General features: G+C 41.6%; 1 protein-coding gene across 1 annotated transcript; it reads left to right on the plus strand.

Annotated features, from left to right (window-relative positions):
* The first annotated feature begins 309 nt into the window (after positions 1-309).
* On the plus strand, positions 310-19,662 carry cntnap1 (contactin associated protein 1). Its single transcript, XM_058050183.2, has 24 exons — positions 310-998; positions 6,006-6,107; positions 6,172-6,365; positions 8,097-8,250; positions 8,390-8,593; positions 8,704-8,888; positions 8,960-9,109; positions 10,072-10,333; positions 10,407-10,556; positions 10,630-10,804; positions 12,109-12,215; positions 12,298-12,420; positions 12,491-12,694; positions 12,763-12,919; positions 12,983-13,110; positions 14,001-14,174; positions 14,316-14,534; positions 14,597-14,836; positions 14,901-15,140; positions 15,208-15,335; positions 16,325-16,418; positions 16,498-16,728; positions 16,802-16,846; positions 18,402-19,662. The coding sequence occupies exons 1-24, from the start codon at positions 935-937 to the stop codon at positions 18,584-18,586; spliced, it is 3,915 nt and encodes a 1,304-aa protein (XP_057906166.2). The 5' UTR covers positions 310-934; the 3' UTR covers positions 18,587-19,662.
* The last annotated feature ends 3,931 nt before the right edge of the window (positions 19,663-23,593 follow it).

Genomic DNA, 23,593 nt, shown 5'->3' on the forward strand with positions numbered 1-23,593 from the left:
CTGTCTTTGTGTCATTAGTGCTATAATACAGGAGTGTCATGGCGTCCCAGTAAGGGGGGGGGGGCTGTTGGAGGAGCTTACAAATAAACTGATTTGATTGAAAACACAGCAAATCCCCCCACACTGGCTTTCAATCTCACAGACACACTGTTGTGTGTCCCATAAACCCACTTCTTAATCCCAAAGCTTTTTTTTTTTTTTTTTTTTTTTTATTTTGTGGTTGCTTTGCATCACCCGTAAATCCTCCTCTGCCCTCCCTCTATCTCCACCCTCAGTCCAAATACAGGAACAGCTGGTATTATCATCATCATCATCATTCTAACCTGTTCTGGAATGTTCGAGAGCGCTGCGTACCTGCAGGGCAAGGTCACCGGGAACCTTTCTGTCCAGCTTGCAGGCCTATTTTGGGGGATGATGGTTTCCTAGACGGACTCAACATCACAGCGGCTTACAAGCAGGGGGGGGGGGGAATGTGCCAAATCAGGATATGAAATCTCAGACGAGAGGACATATTTTGTGCCTGGTGATAGCATCCAGACAGCAGATGGATTTTTTAAAATTGACATTTTAAAAAAAAAAAAAGACTTCCATATAAGAAACTTTGTGGACTCCAGCAACCTGAATACTGCATACATTTTGTACTACTACTCTACTTCCCTGGCTGCTTTTTATGCAGTAGAATCACAGCATTCAACATTTTGAAGGATTTAACAAAAAAAAAGAAGACGAGGCGCGCGCTCACGGCGCTGTTCATCAGCACCAGCACCCCCCATGCGCGTCCCCGCACCGGTAGAGGCTGCCCGAGATCCCGGGAAGAGGAGAGTTGGATGAGTTAAAGTTGAGGGTTACGGGGTGGTGATGGTGATGAGAGGGGGACATTCTACATTGTGATATTTTCCACGCAGGGGGTGGGGAAAGGCAGCCTTAAAATTGAATGATGACTCGCAACATATTGACTTTATTCCTCTTCTGTTTGGATGTGCGGCATTGCTCATCACGTAAGTCCTGCTAAGCGCTATTTTTTGTGTGTGTTATAGTTGATGTTGCGTTTTATGCGCAAAAAGTTGCATGCTAAAAAAAAAAAAAAACACTAGAGGACAAATTGCAGCTGCAGTGGATTCCTCAAGGGCATAAAAATGATAAAAATTGTTGCAATGTTAGGGTGATGAATTGGTGCTCTGATGAGGTTTTCCGTGCATGCATCTATGCAGCCACAAGCGGATAGCGGTAGCTTCAGTCCCGCAGAATTAAGGTGCGCACACGGATGGGACTGTCTGCATTGCGGTGCTTTTAACCCCGCACTGCACGCTAAGTTTGTGCACGGCACAGCTTCAAGTTGCCCCACAAGGACGAGGGAGGGGGGGGGGGTGCAGAATCTATGCGGCTGTGTCAGACATTTTGTCAATATAACGCGTGGATTCTCGCTGCATGTGGCTCAGAATTGTTAAAATGAGAGCGTGGCTCACCGCCCCTGACCGGGACCAGCCCACTGCAGCACTTTTCGGCGGGAGTCACAGTCCCATCACCTGTGTTTATAAATATCCTGCACGCAATTCACCCAAAAGGGGCAAACTCCTGTCCTCTTTTGAATGTTAAATCATATTTAATTGGTCTCTAATTGAGCATTTGGGGACTTTAAGATGTACAATATATGCCATAAATATGCCATATATATTAAATGCATGTCATAAGTGTGGAACTGAGAGTGGATTTCAGCATCCAATTAAGTTTTAACGATGCGCATGCATGCCATGACTCAGATGTTTTGCAGTGGAGGGGGGGGGGGGTGCAGGGAGGAGGGATGGGCAGCCACGTGACCTGACAGTTTGGAATATAAATATTTGAGTAGGGGAACTGAAAGATGGTCATCATCAGTGCCTGAAAAACTAACTGGCAACCTTTATTAAATAAAGTACCAATGAGATCCAATCAAATTGAGTGATCTAATGGAGTGCATCTGGCATGTGATTACAGTTCACTGTTGTCCTTTTTTAAAAATGTGCTATACGCTGTGTGTGTTTATTTAAAACGTGGCTACTCGGCCCCCCGGTTACAGTGAATGGCGCCATCTTTATCTGCTGTTGAATCAGTACAATAGACTTCAAAGGGATGCAAGTTGTTTGTAGTACAATAGTTGATCAAGCCTTAAGTGAAGGCCGGCAGTTTCTGTCTGTTGTACTGCATAATGGGCCAATTGGGTTAGATGGGCTTAGTGGACATGAGCCAGAGGGGAAAATGGACCCGCCTAAATGGGATGAGGTGTGGCTGTCTCTGGTGTATGCTCGGGTGGGTACTGCAAAAGGCTGAAGTGTCAAAAGTGATGAGAAATGCTGTCATTGTACTCATTCCGATCAGAAAGATTGTGACTAGAAAGGCTGCCTAACAGCTACAAATATGGCTGACAGTGAAAAGTCAGCAATAGTGCCATGAAGTGCCGACAGTTGCTAGACATGCTAGTTATAGTGCCGAGAGTGACTTGAAAGGCTGCCTACAGTGCCAATAGCAACTAGAAAGGCTGCATATAGTGCCAATAACAACTAGAAAGGCTGCCTACAGTGCCAATAGCAACTAGAAAGGCTGCTTACAGTGCCAATAGCGACTAGAAAGGCTGCCTACAGTGCCAATAGCAACTAGAAAGGCCGCATATAGTGCCAATAACAACTAGAAAGGCTGCCTACAGTGCCAATAGCAACTAGAAAGGCCGCATATAGTGCCAATAACAGCTAGAAAGGCTGCCTACAGTGTCAATAGCAACTAGAAAGGCTGCCTACAGTGTCAATAGTGACTAGAAAGGCTGCATATAGTGCCAATAACAACTAGAAAGGCTGCCTACAGTGCCAAAAGCGACTAGAAAGGCTGCCTACTGTACCGATAGCAACTAGAAAGGCTGCCTACAGCGCCAATAGCAACTAGAAAGGCTGCATATAGTGCCAATAGTGACTAGAAAGGCTGCCTATCCTGTGAAGAGTCATTAAAAGGGAATTTACAGTACCTATGATGACACATATTGTGGCTAGAAATGTAGTCAACACCGACTAGAAAGGCTGCCAAATCTGGCACGCCCTAGTGTCAGTCATACAGTGCCAATAGCAACTAGAAAGTCTGCCTACAGTGCCAATAGCGACTAGAAAGGCTGCATACAGTGGCAATAGCGACTAGAAAGGCTGCATACAGTGCCAATAGTGACTAGAAAGGCTGCCTACGGTGCCAATAGCGACTAGAAAGGCTGCCTACGGTGCCAATAGCGACAAGAAAGGCTGCCTACGGTGCCAATAGCGACAAGAAAGGCTGCCTACAGTGCCAATAGCGACTAGAAAGGCTGCCTACAGTGCCAATAGCGACTAGAAAGGCTGCCTACAGTGCCAATAACGACTAGAAAGGCTGCCTACAGTGCCAATAACGACTAGAAAGGCTGCCTACAGTGCCAATAACGACTAGAAAGGCTGCCTACAGTGCCAATAACGACTAGAAAGGCTGCCTACAGTGCCAATAACAACAAGAAAGGCTGCCTACAGTGCCAAAAGCGACAAGAAAGGCTGCCTACAGTGCCAAAAGCGACTAGAAAGGCTGCCTACTGTACCTATAGCAACTAGAAAGGCTGCCTACTGTACCGATAGCAACTAGAAAGGCTGCCTACAGCGCCAATAGCAACTAGAAAGGCTGCATATAGTGCCATTAGTGACTAGAAAGGCTGCTTACAGTGCCAATAGCAACTAGATAGGCTGCCTACAGTGGCAATAGCGACTAGAAAGGCTGCCTAGAGTGCCAATAGCGACTAGAAAGGCTGCCAACAGTGCCAATAGCGACGAGAAAGGCTGCCTACCGTGCCAGTAACGACTAGAAAGGCTGTCTATCCTGCAAAGAGTCATTAAAAGGCAGTTTACAGTACTGACTAGAAAAGCCCTTTGTGGCAATAGTGATGAGAAATGCTGCCTAATGTCCATACTATATATTGGCTATATTGCTACAGTGATAAGAAAGGCTGCATAGTGCATAGTACTAGTACATAACTACTCGTGTATAGTACCTTTGAAAAGCTGCCATATGTCTAATGTGCAGAAACGTCTCAGTCAGTGACTTTGTTGAATCTTCACTGTCGTCACACATCGCCTCCCGCCCTCTCCCTCCTCCACCTCCTCCTCCCTGCAAAGTGCTGCTGCAGGAGAGTGCGTGTCCGCCGGGTCGGCCCGTCCCACACTCATATAGCAGCAGACTGATGAGTCAGCACAAACGGAGCCGGCGCTCTAAATGTGGCCACACTGTTTCCTCCACACCGCAGATGCCTGCGAATGAATAGGGATGAGGATGGAGGGTGACTATGCATGTACAAGGAGTGGGGACTAGGGTGGGGGTGGTAGCCACTGCTGTATGAAATAACATGGAGGAAAGGAAAATGCTCAATAGGTGAATGCTGGATTTGGTCACTATGTCATTCAATACTCCTGATATTCCTGATTTCCTGATTCAGCACAACTTGCAATGGTTGTTGTTTCCGGCTGTGCGGTAACGTGAGCACCGTCGTCAGCCATCTGCAGCATGGCAATGTGTCTGATGGCACAGAGGCGTGGGAGGCGGTGTGCAGCAAGGAAGGTCACATTAACCTTGCCGGGCATGTTTCATTCACCTGAACGTGACACAGAACAATGACCCCCCCCCCTCTGCAGGGTGGACGCCAATCCCGGCTATTTGCATCCAGTAGTTACATTTTAAATCAAATACTTTTGGCAGCTCAAGGAGAAGGCGTGGCACATCTAGTCACAACTCTGACACAAGAGATGGAGTAGAGCAGGGGTCTCAAACTCAATTTACTTGGGGGGCCACTGGAGCTAGGGTCTGGGCGAGACATCAGGTTTTCAAAAAAAAAACAAAAAAACAAACACATTTAATAAAAACAGAAAAAAAAAACTTACCACTTCCACACTGATAGGGAGGATAACTATTAACAGTTATTTAACCTTTAACATGAACATTAATCAAACTTGCGCGGGCCGCACTAACATTAAATTTTTATATCAAGGCGGGGGCCTCAAACTAGTGTCCTGCGGGCCACATTTGGCCCGCGGGCCGTGTGTTTGAGACCCCTGGAGTAGAATGTTTGAGGTTTTCAAATAGTCAAAGGCAACTCACCTTGTGTTGTGAACCAATTGGATGCAAACGATGCTGTCACCTATTAACCCTTAGATGCACGAGTGACTGGACCCATACTAGAATTAATGCGTTTTTATGCCAATTTTGCCATTTTGGTTAGGAATAATCACTTGTATGATATTTAGTATTATATTTAGGACCACACAAGAAGGATTTCATGTTAATTTTTCACTTTTTTTCCATCTTTGGAAAAGAAAATGACCCCACACAACAATAGAAAATGTGAGGATCCATTGTGTGTTGCATAAGTTAAAAATGTGAATGGCATGATATCAAAATATGTTTTTTGAGGAATACCTGGAATATAGAATAACAATTTTTCATTACAAAAATATTTCAAGAAAAAAACCTGACCGGGTCATTTTTGACCCACTTATGGAAGGTTGGGGTAGTAACACAAAAACAAAAATTTCTTGAAATGTATAAAAGGTAAATTAAAAATGTGAATAGCATGATATCAAAAACATGTTTTTTGAGGAATACCTGGAATATGAAATGATGATGAAGGATGTCAAGAACGCCAAAAATGGTTTCTCCTGTTTCAATATATTTTTGTCCAAGGGTTGGAGAATCTGCAATTGAAAAACAAATTGCACATATTAGTATTTCTAATCACGATAATGACATTATATACATTGTAGTCATCTACAACCATGCATTCCTATTAGTGTCAAACATTTAAGATGAGCTAAATGACCATTTAGTTTGACATAGCATGCGCTAATTAAAATCCAAAATGTATTCTACTTATCAGGCTGGGCGCCACCGCTCACGACTTCGATTTTCATTAAAAGCGTCTGGCAAAGTCATTTATTTAATAACTTGTGACCCGGCTATCGTATTTGATTTGTCTGCAGAAGAATGTGTGGACCCGCTGGTGTCTGGCTTGTACGCCTCGTCCTTCCTGGCCTCCTCCAGATATAACTTCCTCTACTCCGCCAATTTCGCCAAGTTGTATGGTGAGTCTTCGGCATATTCTAAACTTATCATGTATAAACACTAATTCCTTTCTTTGTACCCTAGGTAGCAGCGGCTGGTCGCCGTCACCCAGGGATCGACAGCCATGGCTGCAGGTGGATCTTGGCAGAAAGTACCGCCTGAGGGCCATCGCCACCCAGGGCACCTTCAACTCGTACGACTGGGTCACAAAGTACACCCTTCTCTATGGGGACAGGCCGGATTCCTGGACGCCATACATCATGAAAGGAGGCAACTCTGTGGGTATCCCAGGGATGTTTACATGACATTTTTGGACCTTAGTGCATTACTAGTTCAGCCATTTTCTTCCACTGATACTGCAGATAGTCCATGTCCAGATTGGGATGTTTGGCCTGTTCCTAGGTACCTTCCACTAAAGGAAACTCGGGCATTCCCAAGTTTAGTCCCTTCAGCATGTCCCAGGTCTACCTAGATATGTTCCCAATGATTGGGTATGCCAAAACGGGAATGTATATCAGGAGGTATTGATTGTAGATGCTGTAACTGTCTCCTGATCCACTCGAGTACCTGGTCCTCACCCCATTCTGAGGTGCTGAGAAGGACACACTAGTCATTAGATCAGGTCATAGGGAATGTTCTGTCAATCGATCTGTAAATTTAAAGCTTTGCCTTTTGTTTAACCTCTCTGTTCGTTACCATCCGATCCATCTGTCAATGTTCTTGCACTATCCATCTCCTATGATCAAGATCTGAACCAGAACAGGACTACCGGCATGGGGTTTAAAGGGAGTCTGTTGAATTGCGCCTCGTATGACCGCGGTCACTATGGACCAGTTGGTTTATCCCAACTGTCATGGCTCGTACGACTCAGATCACAGGTCTCTATGGATTCGCATCTCTAATGGTCACAAAAAGTGTCAACAGGTTCCTATACTGCAGGGGTCTCAAACTCAATTTACCTGGGGGGCCACTGGAGCTAGGGTCTGGGCAAGGCTGGGCTGCATCAGGTTTTCCAAAAAAAAAAAAAATGCATTTATTAAAAACAGAAAAATATACAAACTTTTTTAGTGCTTTGGTTCCGATTTTCGACAATAAAAGCTCTGATAAAACATTCCACTGTTCTCACATATCTTAATTTTTATTTTTCTGCCCAAAATAAGATGAAAAATAAATAAACAAATCAAGAATAAAAAAAATCAATCAGTAATAAATAAATATAATAATAATAATAATAATAATAATAATAATAATAAAACGGCAAATAATAAAAACTTAAGAAACCACATATAGTTGGTGGGTAGACAAATAATTTTTTTCAGATTAAAATGAACAAAGCATTATTAGAGCCCTGTAGACATGACAAAACACGACTATAGTCACATTTATACTCTATTTACAACATATTGCGCAACTGCACGGTATTGAGACACATGCTAACTCGCTAAACTAAAGAGCTAGCGACCTAAACGGTAGCCTTCAAGTTATTTCCTTTAAACTTAAATAGCCAAAACTTACCACTTCCACACGGATAGGGAGGATAACTATTAACAGTTATTTAACCTTTAACATGAACATTAATCAAAAGTAATAATTTTTTTCTGGGTACATGATACCATACAGCATCCATATCAAACTTGAGCGGGCCTGCACTGACATTAAACTTCCATATCAAGGCGGGGGGCCTCAAACTAGTGTCCTGCGGGCCACATTTGGCATGTTTGAGACCCCTGCTATACTGTATTTGTCTATACAGCCAAAACCAGACTAGTATCAGAGATTGTACATAGGGAAAATGGCCCTAGGATCACTTGTTAAGATTGTGTTTTTTGGAGGGAAGTCAATATAATCTTCAGTCAAGAGGCGTTTTATTGTCGCCATCGCCCTCGGTAGCGGACTACAGAATGTTCATTATCTCTAACAACACTGCCAAAGCTCATCTCATCTCCAGTGTCTTAACAAGGCGCCAACAAACTCAATAACTCTCCCTCGCCTTATCCTCATGTTTGCAGACCCTGCCTGGAAACTGGAATTATTATCAGGTGAAGAGGAATGTCTTCCATTATGCCTTTACCGCAAAACACATTCGCCTGCTGCCTTTGGCGTGGAACACAGAGAACGGAGGGAAGATCGGCGTGAGGCTGGAGCTGTTTGGATGCCATTATGGTAAATTGACAGCATAAACACTCACTTGACACCTTATTCAGATTTTGTACAAAAAGTAGTTGAACTCTCTTAACATTAACATTTTCTAAACACCCCTTAATCCTTTAGTCCTTAGTTAAAGTACGTTCTATTCCCCCAGATTCTTATGTACTGCAGTACAATGGGGATGACTCAGTGGTCTATGAGTATCCCGGGAAGAGGTCCCGAACACTCAATGACCACATTGCCATAAACTTTAAAACACTGGAGCAGGACGGATTGCTGCTACACAGCGAGGGGGTCCAGGGAGACCTCTTCACCCTTGAGCTGAAGCGAGGACGTCTATACCTGCATATCGGCCTCGGTATAAAATTACAAAAAATGACTATTTTCACTATTTTTCCTGCACAAAAAAAGCATTAGGATGTAATTCCGATGCGTGTCAAGCTGAAATTCCTACCTCTTTTCTTTCAGGAAGCAGCGTCATACATAAAACTGATGGTCGCACGACTCTGGTGGCTGGAAGCCTTTTGGATAATCTCCACTGGCACTACGTCACGATCAAGCGCTCTGGTCGACAGGTAAACTTCACGGTAGACAGCCACACAGTCACGGCCATCTGTAACGGAGAATTCAGTCACTTGGATCTGGACAATAAGGTAGGCCGGCATCTTGGGAGTCGTGCTCCTTAAGATACCTCGGACAACGTCTTTTGGGTGTGTTTTGTCAGTTGTATGTCGGCGGAGTGATAGAACCAAACATGCCTCACCTGCCCACCACGCCGAATTTCCGTGGCTGCCTGGAGAACGTCTTCATCAATGACGTCAATATCATCTACAAGGCGAAGAGAGAAGACGAAGACATCGTTATACCAAGAAAGGTACCTCATCAGGAGACTACACTGTAGGCCAGGGGTCTCAAACTCAATTTACTTGGGGATCACTGGAGCTCCGGTCTGGGTGAGACTGGGCCGCATCAGGTTTTAAAAAAAAAACGCATTTATTAAAAACAAAAAAATAAAAAAAACTTTGCTTTGGTTCCAATTTTCTACAAGAAAAGCTCTGATAAAACATTCCACTGTTCTCAAATATCTTACTTTTTATTTTTCTACACAAAATAAGATGAAAAATAAATAAACAAATCAAGAATAAAGAAAATCAATCAATCAGTAATAAATAAATAAATAAATATAATAATAATAATAAAACGGCAAATAATAAAAACTTAAGTAACCACAAGCTGTAGAGCTAGCGACCTAAACGTTATTTTCTTTAAACATAAAAAGGCAAAAACTTACCACTTCCACACAGATAGAGAGGATAACTATTAACAGTTATTTAACCTTTAACATAAACATTAATCAAACATTCATTCATTTTCTACCGCTTTTCCTCACGAGGGTCGCGGGGGGTGCTGGAGCCTATCCCAGCTGTCTTTGGGCTAGAGGCGGGGTACACCCTGGACTGGTGGCCAGCCAATCACAGGGCACATATAGACAAACAACCATTCACACTCACATTCATACTTATGGACAATTTGGAGTCGCCAAGCTAGAGAGCTAGCGACCTAAACGGTAGCCTCCAAGCTATTTCCTTTAAACATAAAAAGCCAAAAACTTACCACTTCCACACGGATAGAGAGGATAACTATTAACAGTTATTTAACCTTTAACATGAACATTAATCAAACATAATATTTTTTTTCCCATATCAAACTTGACATTAAACTTTCATATCAAGGCCGGGGCCTAAACCAGCATCCTGCGGGCCACATTTGGCCCGCGGGTCGCGTGTTTGACACCCTCTGCTGTACTCTGTCCACATTGATTAATCTAATTTTCAGAAAAAGATGCACTTCGCCTGTCGTGACATTCTCCTCAAACCGATGACCTTTGCTGGACCCAACAACTACCTGCAAGTGCCGGGCTTCTTCAGGAGGCCACGGATGTTTGTCAAGTTCAAGTTCCGCTCGTGGGACTACACAGGGCTGCTCATGTTCACGCGTTTCGCCGATGACCTGGGTGCCCTGGAGTTGGGTCTAAGCGAGGGCCAAATCAACGTAACAATCTTCCAGCCCGGGAAGAAGAAATTGCAGTTTGCTGCAGGTAGACTATGATAATAGTATGATTTAGATTAGATAGAATCCCTGCTTCAACTGGTTGTTCTTTGCCGTTTTAGGTTACAGGCTTAACGATGGTTACTGGCATTCAGTGGATTTGGCAGCCAGAGATAACCTCCTCACACTTACAATCGACGAGGAAGAGGGTTCCCCGCTGAAGATCACCAACCCCTTCACCATACGCACAGGGGACCGCTACTTTTTTGGAGGTGAACTGAGTACCAACAGTACCGCGATTAACTCGTTGGCGCTTTTAACTCGTTTGTGTTCTTGCGCCCACAGGATGTCCGAAAACCAACAACACAATCCGGAAGTGTGAGACCAAGCTAAACCGCTTCCACGGCTGCATGCAGCACATCTTCATCGACAACGAGCAGCTTGACATTGACATCATCTTGCAGCGACAGTGGGGGCGCTATGCGGAACTGCTGTTAGGAACGTGTGGCATCACCGACAGGTACACTATTATTTTGTACATCCATACCTTGAAAAAAAATATTTTCATCTTTTTATGACATTACAGTAGTTCTAATGATTTATTTTATAACCTTTATAAGCACTATTTTATATAATGTACAATCTGAAATTCATTCATTCATTTTCTACCGCTTTTTCTCACGAGGGTCGTGGGGGGAGAGGCGGGGTACACCCTGGACTGGTGGCCAGCCAATCACAGGGCACATATAGACAAACAACCATTCACACTCACATTCATACCTATGGACAATTTGGAGTCGCTAATTAACCTAGCATGTTTTTGGAATGTGGGAGGAAACCGGAGTACCCGGAGAAAACCCACGCATGCACGGACATTGTACTTAGGTCTCCCGGCTGTGAGGCCTGCGCACTAACCACTCAGACACCGTGCAGTGCGATGTAGGATGTAGGAATATTTTACTAGTTAGAGTGTCAAAAATATGTTTATGAGCTCCTAAATATGGCTTTTAACACTATTAGAGCCCTGTAGACAGGAAATAACACCCCTATAGTCACCTTTAGACTTTCATTCATTCTGGTGCTGGAGCCTATCCCAGCTGTCTTCGGGCGAGAGGCGGGGTACACCCTGGACTGGTGGCCAGCCAATCACAGGGCACATATAGACAAACAACCATTCACACTCACATTCATACCTATGGACAATTTGGAGTCGCTAATTAACCTAGCATGTTTTTGGAATGTGGGAGGAAACCAGAGTACCCGGAGAAAACCCACACATGCACGGGGAGAACATGCAAACGCCACATAGAGATGGTCGATGCTGGAATTGAACCCTCGTCTCCTAGCTGTGAGGTCTGCACGCTAACCACTCGAACGCCGTGCCACCCACAATCTGAAATTCATTCATTCATTTTCTACCGCTTTTTCCTCACAAGGGTTGCGGGTGGTGCTGGAGCCTATCCCAGCTGTCTTCTACACCCTGGACTGGTGGCCAGCCAATCACAGGGCACATATAGACAAACAACCATTCACACTCACATTCATACCTATGGACAATTTGGAGTCGCTAATTAACCTAGCATGTTTTTGGAATGTGGGAGGAAACCGGATGTACGCATGCACGGGGAGAACATGCAAACTCCACACAGAGATGGCCGAGGGTGGAATTGAACGCTAGTCTCTTAGCTGTGAGGTCTCCGCGCTAACCACTTGACCACCGTGCTGCCCACAATCTGAAATTATGAAAAAAAAATTGTTTCTAAAATAAATAAACTTTTTTTAAGTGGCTAAAAGGTACATATATTTTTTTGTTTTGTTTTCCAGATGTAGTCCCAATCCCTGTGAGCACGAAGGCAGATGCATCCAATCCTGGGATGACTTCATCTGTCTGTGTGAAAACACCGGCTATAAAGGAGAAGTGTGTCATATGTGTAAGTCGTGTAAAAGTCATGTGATCAGTTCCAGTGAATAGAATAATTGTAACTTTTTTTTTTTTTTTTTTTTTTTTTACAGCTGTTTATAAAGAGTCATGCGAGGCCTACAGGCTCAGTGGCAAGTACTGGTCTGGAAATTACACAATTGATCCGGATCTGAGCGGACCGCTGAAGCCATTTGAGGTGTACTGTAAAATGAAATGTAAGACCGTGATGTCCGTTTTTAGTTCAAAGTTGCGTTATAGTTATATAATCTTACTTCCGTTTTCCAGCCTACAAAGCTTGGACCGTGATCATGCATGACCGCGTGGACGGCACCAAGGTGAAGGGGAGTTCGATTGACAAGCCGTACATCGGTGACGTCAACTACTGGAATGCTACCTGGGATGATGTCACGGCCGTCGCCAACACTTCCATTTACTGCGAGCAGTGGGTGGACTACTCCTGCTACAAATCCCGTTTCCTCAACACACCCGGTGAGTGCGCTACTTTGGTCATGTGACAAAGGAAAAAAGACGGGTGCAATGATACTTTTTTGATTTAGACGGACGACCTTTTGGTTACTGGATCGGCCGCAACAATGAAAGTCATTATTACTGGGGCGGAACATTCCGAGAGGTCCAAAAGTGCGGTTGTGCGATCAACCAAACCTGCATTGACCCCAAGTATCAATGCAACTGTGATGCAGACTACAGACAATGGTAAGACTAGGACTTAGTGTTATGGTTTGTATCCGGTCTAACTCTGACATTGTGACCCTTAAGGTACGCGGATAAAGGCTACCTGGACTTTAGGGACCACCTTCCTGTCAGGAGGGTGGTGATTGGCGACACCAACAGGACCGGCTCAGAAGCACAGTTCACAGTCGGACCCCTTCGCTGCCATGGCGATAGTGAGCTAAACTTGTTAACTTTTGATTGCCTAACACAGGGGTCTCAAACACGACGCTAGTTTAGGCCCCCGCCTTGATATGAAAGCTTAATGTCAAGTTTGATATGGATGCTGTATGGTATCATGTACCCAGAAAAAATTATTACGTTTGATTAATGTTCATGTTAAAGGTTAAATAACTGTTAATAGTTATCCTCTCTGTCAGTGTGGAAGTGGTAATTTTTTGGCTTTTTAAGTTTAAAGGAAATAACTTGGAGGCTACCGTTTAGGTCGCTAGCTCTCTAGCTTGCGAGTTAGCATGTGTCTCAAGACCCTGCAGTTGCGCAATATGTTGTAAGTAAAAAGAGTATAAATGTGACTATAGTCGTGTTTTGTCATGTCTACAGGGCTCTAATAATGCTTTGTTCATTTTAATCTGAAAAAAATAATTTGTCTACCCACCAACTATATGTGGTTTCTTAAGTTTTTATTATTTGCCGTTTTATTATTATTTTTATTTTTATTTATTACTGATTGATTGATTTTCTTTATTCTTGATTTGGTTAAATAAAATTTAAATTTAAAATAAATTTAAAATAAAAAAATAACATTTATTAAATGTATTATTATATTAAATTATATTTAAAAATTTAAAATATTTATTATTCATTTTATTTTGTGTAGAAAAATAAAAAGTAAGATATTTGAGAACAGTGGAATGTTTTATCAGAGCTTTTCTTGTAGAAAATTGGAACCAAAGCCAAGTTTTTTTTAATTTTTTTGTTTTTGGAAAACCTGATGCGGCCCAGTCTCACCCAGACCCGAGCTCCAGTGGCCCCCCCAAGTAAATTGAGTTTGAGACCCCTGGCCTAACAATTTGCCTATCCTAACCTAAATTGTCACCGTTTGTAGGAAACATCTGGAACACGATATCCTTCACCAAGCCCGCCAACATCACCTTCCCGACCTTCAAGCCGGGTTCCAGTGCCGACATCTCCTTCCACTTCAAAACCTATCGATACGACTCTGTCTTCTTGGAGAACTCAGATGACCATCTTCGGAACTTTATTCGGATAGAGCTCAATAGTGAGTCCACTCCAAAACGACCTGTAGACCCTTGAACTTCCAACCCTTATAATATCGGAACCAGAAGTACATGGACAGCATGGCAACTTTGACTTAAGTCTTTGGAATTAATATCTAACCAAGTTCCCGCCTTTGTTTCAGCCACCCATAATATTGTATTCATATTCATGGTGGGGGACGGCATCCAGAACGTGACCCTACGGTCCCCTGTACCACTCAATGATAACGAATGGCACTTCGTCCAAGCCGAGATCAACGTCAAGCTGGCTCGGATCAAAGTCGACTACCAACCTTGGGCGGTCAGGCGTTTCCCGAGTCAGACTTATGTAACCATGAAGTTCACCAATCCTCTTGTAGTAGGTAGGTGTGATGTCATCTGGTTATCTTAAAGGAAACTACGACTGATACGGATCTTTTATTAGGTTCACGCAACTTCACCCAGAAACCCTTTTTGGGTTGCCTAAGAGGATTACGGTTGAACGGTGTTCCCCTGGATTTGGAAGGGAAGGTGGATGAAGAAAGAGGTATTAGAAGGAACTGTACGGGACAGTGTCTCAACGCCACTATACCGTGTCGCAACAGTGGACAGTGTATCGAAGGTTACGCTTCCTACACCTGTGACTGCAATAACACCGCCTTTGATGGCTTCTACTGCCATAAAGGTACGTTTTTTTGGAAGTTTTAACCCCAAAAAAAGGCTTGAATGCTTCTCACGTCTTGTTTAAGACATCGGTGCCTACTTCGAGTTGGGCTCCTGGCTGAGATATAACGTGCGGAAGAAACCGATATCCGATGAGGCGGCTTGGGCCAACTGGATCGACCCGCATTATGACAATTTCAGCTTGGGCTACAATGACACGGCGGATGATATCGAGTTCAGTTTCAGCACCGTCTACACTCCGGCTGTATTGCTCTACATCAGCTCCTTCGTTCACGACTACATCGCTGTGGTACTCAAGACCGACGGTGAGAGCAATCACGTCAGATTGTCCAGAAGTCCAAATACTAGCTGCTGTTTGCTTTGTCCACGCAGGTAGCGTAGATCTGAGGTATAAACTGGGACTCATTACCCACAAGTACGAGCTGACTCGAAGGAACCTGGCAGACGGATACCCGCATTACATCAACATAACCAGGCACAACAGGACCATCAAAACACAGGTCTAAGATTCCATCCATCCATCCATTATCCGGGTCCGGGTCGCGGGGGCAGCAGTCTTACTAGGGAAGCCCAGACCTCCTCCAGTTCCACTGGAAGGACACCAAGGCTTTCCCAGGCCAGCTGTGAGACATAATCCCTCCAGCGTGTCCTAGGTCTGCCCCAGGGCCTTTTCCCGGCTGGGCATGCCCGGAACACCTCACCAAGGGAGGCGTCCGGGAGGCATCCGGACTAGATGCCCGAGCCACCTCAACCGACTCCTCTCGATGTGAAGGAGAAGCGGCTCTACTCTGAGCCCCTCCCGGATAACTGAGCTCCTCACCCTATCTCTTAGGGTGAGTCCAGCTACCCTACGGAGGAAACTCATTTCAGCCGCCTGAAGACCCAAGACCCAAAGCTCATGACCATAGGTGAGGGTGGGAACATAGATCGACCGGTAAATTGAGAGCTTTGCCCTCTACGGCTCAACTCTCTTTTCACCACGACGGTCCGGTACAGCGACCGCATTACTGCCGAGGTTGCACCGATCCGTCTGTCGACCTCACGCTCCCACTTTCCCCTCACTCGTGAACAAGACCCCGAGATACTTAAACTCCTCCACCTGGGGCAGGACCTCATTCCCAACCCGGAGGGAGCACTCCACCCTTTTCCGACTGAGAACCATGGCCTCTGATTTGGAGGTACCGAGATTCCAACTGAGGTCTAAGATTCCAACATTCCCAAATAGCAAACCATCGTACTATCTAGGATCTAGTCGCAATTCCAATGGAAACCGTTAAGATCCTTCGCCAAACACATTCCAGTGGTCACTTGCTCAGTTTGTATGGCTCAGTTTTTCCGCCGGATGTGACCCACAGATACATATGGACTTCGGACTGACACCGTAGGGACAAGGAGTATCAAACCAATGCTACTTCAACCACAACAAAACCAATACTCTTCACTCACATGTCCGGATAAGATGCTAACTTTTATCTCCGTTTTGCTAAAGGTTGATTTCATGGAACCTATTGTGGAGAAAATCACTTTAGTGGAGGACGCAAGGTTTGACTCCCCAAAATCCATGTTCCTGGGCAGAGTGATGGGTAACCCGATCATTTACAATAAAACATGTGACGTATTTTTCTCTGGGATAATATTCCTACTCTAATGTTTGTCTGTCAGAGGTCGGAGACATTGACTACGAGATCCAGAGACACAATGCCCCGGGTTTTATCGGCTGCATATCCGGAGTGAGGTACAACGTCTACGCCCCGTTAAAGGCTCTCTTCCGACCCAATGAAACAGATCCTCCGGTAACGACACAAGGTTACGTTTCCGAGTCCAACTGTGGCGCATTTCCGCCGATCTTCGGTTACGTCCCATGGGAAGTAGATCCGTGGTTTACTACCATAGGTGGGTCTGTTCACATGAAAAACGCAAAAATATACATTTTCTGATGTACTTACTGGAAATATCTACTTTTCAGAGTATATATACATCCATGACGACCTTGGCCTGTTTTGGATAATAGGTGATATTATTTTTCTTCTTTTCATCTTTCATGTATATGAACATTTTCTAAATTCTTATATAAAGCTCTATTCTATGTACTGTCCATTGAGAAAAATGTCCAATACGCAAAATAATACTCAGCAGTGGATGACAAAATACATGTAAAACACATTATATAGTATATTAATAATTCAACAAATTAAAGTAGCATAAAAAACTTAATATATACACTATTAACTCTTCATCCCTTTGACTTAATTTGTCCGTTTTCACCCATCCAACCATGATCTATTTTTATACTTATTATTATTACTTATTTATTATGACTGTCAAATCATTTGCAGTGACAAGAATTTTGACTACTGACTATTTTGACTCCACATTTCCTATTTTAAAGTAACAAATAAACGCATTCGGAATACATAAATTCAACAAAGTTATTGCAATTGATGTGAATTAGACAAGGGAAGGGGGGGGCAGGATTAAATAGGGATTTGCTTCTTCCTACTCCTATTGGACATGTGGAAGTAAGTATTATGTGATGTATTCCAATGTACATTATATACATGTCCAAATATATTAAAGTATTACCATTACCCATGTAACCAATTATTATTATTATTATTATTATTATTTACACATTTACATGCAAATTTTAAGATGTATTTTTCCATCTCTATCCATCTATTCATCCCCATGTCAAGCAAATTTCAAACACCCTTGTAGCGTCGTATTACAGATGTAGGGAACAAATTACATCCGGCGACCCCAATGAGCAGGAGCGTTTGGGATTTAAATTCCATCCCTCGACACGGTCCATGTCTGAGACCTTGACCGGATCAGCTCTGTTTAGTCTGCACGGGCTTAGATGGATGCTCCGTCTTTATACGTCACCACTGCGCGGATTCAGATGTATTATGCTAATGCAGGACATCAGACCGTTAGGGAAGATTATAGCGGGCAACACAATAGCGGACCGCATCTCCAATGAGCTTTGTATGTATCGGCATTCCCTTATGGGAAAAAAAAAATATTGCAGTATATTTGCAAATATAATGCTATGTATTAGGAAATAGATTTCCATATATGGGATCTTATGTTTATATTTTCCAATATATTGCAATATATGCATAGATCATATATGTGTATATATTGATACATATACAAAATATCTTTATATTTTTACATATATAAAATTGCATATATATAAACTCATATATTATATATTTGGATTTAATATATTTCAATATATTGAAAGCGGCAATCATTTGTATATTCTGCAATATATTGCCATATATTACATGAATATATAATATATGTACAAAAATATATGATTCCATGTATTTATAATATATAATGTATTGGAAAATATAATGGAAAAATAATATAATACAATATATTTAAAGTAATATATTGATAAATACATTTTCTTTTCGTAAAGGGTTATGAAATGACAGTATGACATTTTGAACATTAAGCTAAATAAATAAATCCTCCTACACAAGAAATAAATGATGACTAAAATATGCATTATAACACCATCTGTTTGCTAATTCAAACTTTGAATCCCGCAGTTATCGCCATCCTGGCACTGCTGTTGCTGCTGGCGGGCTTGTACGCCATCTACGTGTACGCGTACCAGCAGAAGGGCAGCTACCGCACCAACGAGCCCAAAAACCTGGAGTCCCCCAGCAGTTCCCGACCCCTCACGGAAACACTGAGACGGGATAAGAAGAGCCTGGCCGGAATCGAAGAGTAGCTGGAAGCTAAGCTACAAGGGGGACCAATGGGACACTGACTTTGGGGAGCACTCGTGTTATGTTAGTTCATTTGCATTGATTACTTTGGTATTGCTAGTGGGTTTGACGCAGTGGACAGCCTCAATCATATCTGAAAGGGGAGGGGGGGTGTTAGCAAGCATCACCGTCAATTCCACCATCCAGCCAAAGGGATTAGCCACACTACACTAGCTAATGCATGTTTTGGTGTCCATCAGGGATGTGTTCTAGGTCCCACATTGTTCAGTACTAACAGGATACAGAATACGTACGATTGGAGTTCTTGACTTTGTAGGTGATGCCGACCTTGATGTTACTGGAGAACCAATCTCTGGAATCGTCCTCGATGTCCTGGTTGAAGACTGAAAACGCAGACAGTCAATGATTTTTTGTTCTGATATCGATCTCGGTTCAGTGTTGGAACTGATATAGCAGTTTAACTTACCTTGTTCTGGAACTCATGAACCAGTTATTTACAGTCTTTCGAGTCCTGGTGCTCCTGTTCTTGCTTTACGACTGTGAGACCTGAATATTAACCTGTGACGGCAGATTGTACTATTTTTGGTACAAAGTCTCCGAGATCCGAATAGGATAATCTTATATTGTGACCGCCAACTAAGACCATGAATGATCCAAATAATGTTGGGTGTTCAGAACCCAAAAGTATCACTTCAGGCATATATGCCCGACACTGCAAAGTTAGCCCAATCAAAAGGTTGAAATAATGTTTTCCAGCAATAAGCACAGGGTGCAAGTACTTCTACTTGAAACAGGAAGGAAATAAAAGTACATGCTTATTTAGTGTACAAGGTTAAATTTAGACCATTTAAAAATACAAAAATTACAATACTTTGTTGTAAATATTGCATACTGAGTGAACAGTGAACAGGGATGGAGTGAGGTTCCTAAAGTACATATCCAAAATAGAATATTGCAATACCGTAGTTACTTACATATATGCAGTGATGATGTGACGTTTATTCTGTAGTATGCTCCCCAAAAAAAAAAACACAGGAAGTCAAAATCCATGCTTTGTACTGCTTCCATGTAAAAAAAAGGTAACTTTATTATAAATAGCTGGTGAAGGACCACTTGAAGGGGGTCTGGTGGACTGTGGGGGGGTATAACATTGGATGTAAATACTACAATACCATAATTAACCTACAGAGGCGTGGAAGTGGATGGAGTTGGATTCCACGAGGTGTAAAAGTAGATCAAGAAAATGTAAAATGAATAAAAAAATACATTACGGAGTCTTGAGAACTGTGGAAAAAATTCCAAAAACCATTCCGATGAGTTAAACCCACTAGCATAAGCCATCGAGGACTAAAAGTCCAACTCAAATCGCAACCTGTTTAATACATTAAATCATCTTTTATTTACTTTTTAACGTTCAAACCCCCATTGGATGGGATCCGATGCCTGGTGCTGTACATAGTTTGTATTTTGCAATAAGAAAGTCAAGCCCCCCGCCCCCCACACTTATTTTTGCCAGTCGCCAACAAGACTCACGCTGTCCTGCAGGGTGAAATACTGAAGTGCCTCATCTGAGCAAGCTTGACCCCCCCCTTAAGTAACTATATATGAAAATTAATTCTAACTTAGCCTCCTGATATCCTACTGTACGTGAAAACTATACCTTCATTGACGACAATCTCTCCGTGATTACTTCAAAAATATTCAAAAAAAATAACAAAACAAGACTTGTTTGTGAATGAAATACGCTGGCAAAGAATGAATACAAAGATTACAAGACATAAATACTGTAAGTTTCAAGCATAACTGTGCATCACGTATACACAATGTACGTGGTACACAAACAATACTGTGTTAGTCGTGCTGTACAGTAGATCGCAGCTTTGCCGGTGGCAGTATTTACTTAAAAATATAATACTGTAATAATAATAATAATAATAATAATGAGGTGGCGAGTGACGACCATACTAGGTGCTTTCACTTGCATGGTTAGCTTAATTTGGTAGTTTGTAAACGTGGGTCTGTTCCCACCTTGGTGCGGTTCCTTTTCATGAATTGCTAACAGTGCTAACAAACGTAACATGCCAGAAAATGTCATAATTACATGGATAACGTAGCATTAGCAGGATGACGTATAAAAACAACATGGTGCTAACCGTCTCATAACTCAAGGAAATTTGACGTATGTAAAAATGTAGCCAAACATTGAACTCCTCCGCCATGACACCTGCGTGCTTTGTTTGTACTGTACTGTGTATTTATTATCAATAAATATGTACTTACTGTAACTAATACTAAAAATACCATCAGTAAGTTTGTTGCAAAATTATGATTTGATACAAAAAAAAATCTGGAAAAATTACATATTTAATTCTTGAAAAATATTTTGCTATTTTGTCTTTTTTTTTTGTAAAAATTATATTTTTTGTAAAATAGCTGTCATAAACCCGACTATTCTTGTAGTTGAAATGTGAAAACAAATAAAAAAAAATTATTTACCAGCTCAAATAATGTTTAAAGTTGGTTTAAAAAATTGGTAAAAATAAGTCCCAATGCACTTTTTTTCTCGGATTTTGCACAAGTTCATGGCGGAGACCGTGGTTCTTGGTCTCTAAAACTTTTAAAGCTTAATTGTTGTTAATTTGATTTCCAATTCCGTCAATACCACACCATATGAACCGCACCAAGGCTGAAAGGTTTAAAAGAGATTAAAAAGGTGCTAATGTGTTTTCACCCTAAATCACTGTACATGTACGGGTGGGGGGGTGGGGGGGTGGGGCATAATGGTGTAACGCTAACTTTTTACTGATATTTAATGCGTCTTACGGTAGCGTCCCATTAAACTCAGATGCGACTTTTAAGTTTGAGCTTTGCAGTAGCAGTCATTACTATGTTACTGTTCCTTTAAGAGACTTTAATTCCATTTTGACGTTTAAGCTAGCTTTACAGAAAGCTCAGGACAGACAGACAAAGTACAATTACTTGCTCCCTTTAGCTATTGGAATGTACATTTCTTAGTTTATACTTTTGAATTGCTTGATTGTACAGAGGGACGATGCTAAAAGTACAAAACTACTGCGTGCGGCTAACAATGTATGCTAATGTACTGATAGATGCTGGCAATGATAACACTATATTTTTGAAGAATACGCTGTAAAGATGAATGTAAACGGCAGGATTAGGTGTTTAAAATGAACACTGTCTGACAAAATGTATTACTGTTAGCTTGTTAGCTTAGCATCTCACTTACCACGCACTGTCCATGAAGTGTGTTTGTTTACTTGCTGTTGTTTTTCTAATTTTCCGTGGCATGACTCATGTCTTTTTGTTTTACGGGACATTAGCTAACTTCCTGGTAGCCTAGCTAACTTCCTGGTTGCCTGGCTTGCTTCCTGTTTGTCTTGACAACTTCCTGGTTGCTTGGCTAACTTCCTGGTTGCCTGGCTTGCTTCCTGTTTGTCTTGACAACTTCCTGGTTGCTTGGCTAACTTCCTGTTTGGCTGGCTAGCTTCCTGGTAGCATTTGCCAACAACCCAGATTCACTTCCTGTTGGGCACAATTAAAGACAATTTAGGGTGACAAGAGCCTTAAATGCCCACTAGAGGGGGTAAGATGTTGTTTAGCCGAGGTTTGCTGGTGTACCTAATAAAGTTTCCACAAGTCAAAACGCTGATCCCGGTTTGTGCTCTCACTTTATCTTTGTGTCACTGTAAATGTCCATTATTATGATTATTATCATTATTGTGTATAAACCAAATTCACCTCAATAAAAGAAATCCTGAAGGACACCGTGGAGGTTTTTTTTTTTTTTTTTTTTTATAAATGCAGACAAGCACCACCAGGAAACACATTTAATGTATAAAGTTAAACCTTTATTTTTTTATTATTATTACTATAGGCATTCGCTGTACATAGCTGTCAACTCCTTTATATTGTATTGACAAAGACCTCTTTATAAGTCGTAATGGAAAAACAGATCTGATTAGGTTTGATGAGATTTCACATTCACATTACGGGGGGGGGGGGGCAGATTTGGTTCAGATTTGGTTCAACACGGTTTCGCTCGGTTGTTTTGTCGTATTTCTGCATATGTCGCTTGTTTGGAGGAGAATTAGGGCCACACTGCTATGTAATATTATTATTATTATTTTTTTTATTTATTGGATAAAATTATGAAAACTCAAAATTATGAGTTTGTATTTCTGACTTTTGGTTTGTTTTCTTGTTGTTTTTATAAAATAAGAGCTTTAGTTATGTAAAATTACTCCTAAATTTGTGACTTTTTCCTCAACAAAATGATGACTTCATACTTCTAATATGAGGCCTTTTTCATGTAAAAATATTTTGTAATATTATTGTTATACATTTTATTCACATAAAATTTACTGGAGTTTTTAATTTGAGTAAAATTATGATGTAATTTTTTTTTGTCAAAATGTCTTTTTTTTGCCTTTTATTTCATAAAATTATTGGAAACTTTGCTTTCCTAAAATTTATACATAACCCATTGAGTTTGTTTTCTTGTATGATTTAAATTTGTTATGACTTCCTTCTAATTATGTTAGGACTTTCTTCTTATTGGACCAAATTATGTTTTATTCTCATAAAACCAGGGCTTCAATGTAAAATTACACCTTTTTCTCTACATATTAACAAATATTTATGTAAAATTATGACTTCCTCCATGTAAAATTTTAATTTAAATAATTTGTATTTCCTCTTCAAAATTATTTCTTTAGTCTCTGGAAATTAAAACTTTATTCAAAATGTATGGGTAGTGAAATGAATTAATTTTTAGTCAAAAAGATCACGTTATTCTACTAAAATTAGTTTTTAATTCCTCTAAAATTAGACATAAAAATTGTGACTTTTACAGTAAAATTCAGAATTCTCCCATATAAATAGATTCTTTATTCAGACTTTCCTTTTCAGTGTGGCCCCAATACGCCTTTTTATTTTTATGTGGAACCATTTTGGCACCTTCTCTGACTTATGAAGGAAGACGTTAGCTG

The sequence above is a fragment of the Doryrhamphus excisus genome, linkage group LG16 (genome assembly GCF_037039965.1).
Source record: "Doryrhamphus excisus strain RoL-2023G ecotype Guam linkage group LG16, RoL_Dexc_Guam_v1.1, whole genome shotgun sequence".
NCBI classification, from domain to species: domain Eukaryota; kingdom Metazoa; phylum Chordata; class Actinopteri; order Syngnathiformes; family Syngnathidae; genus Doryrhamphus; species Doryrhamphus excisus.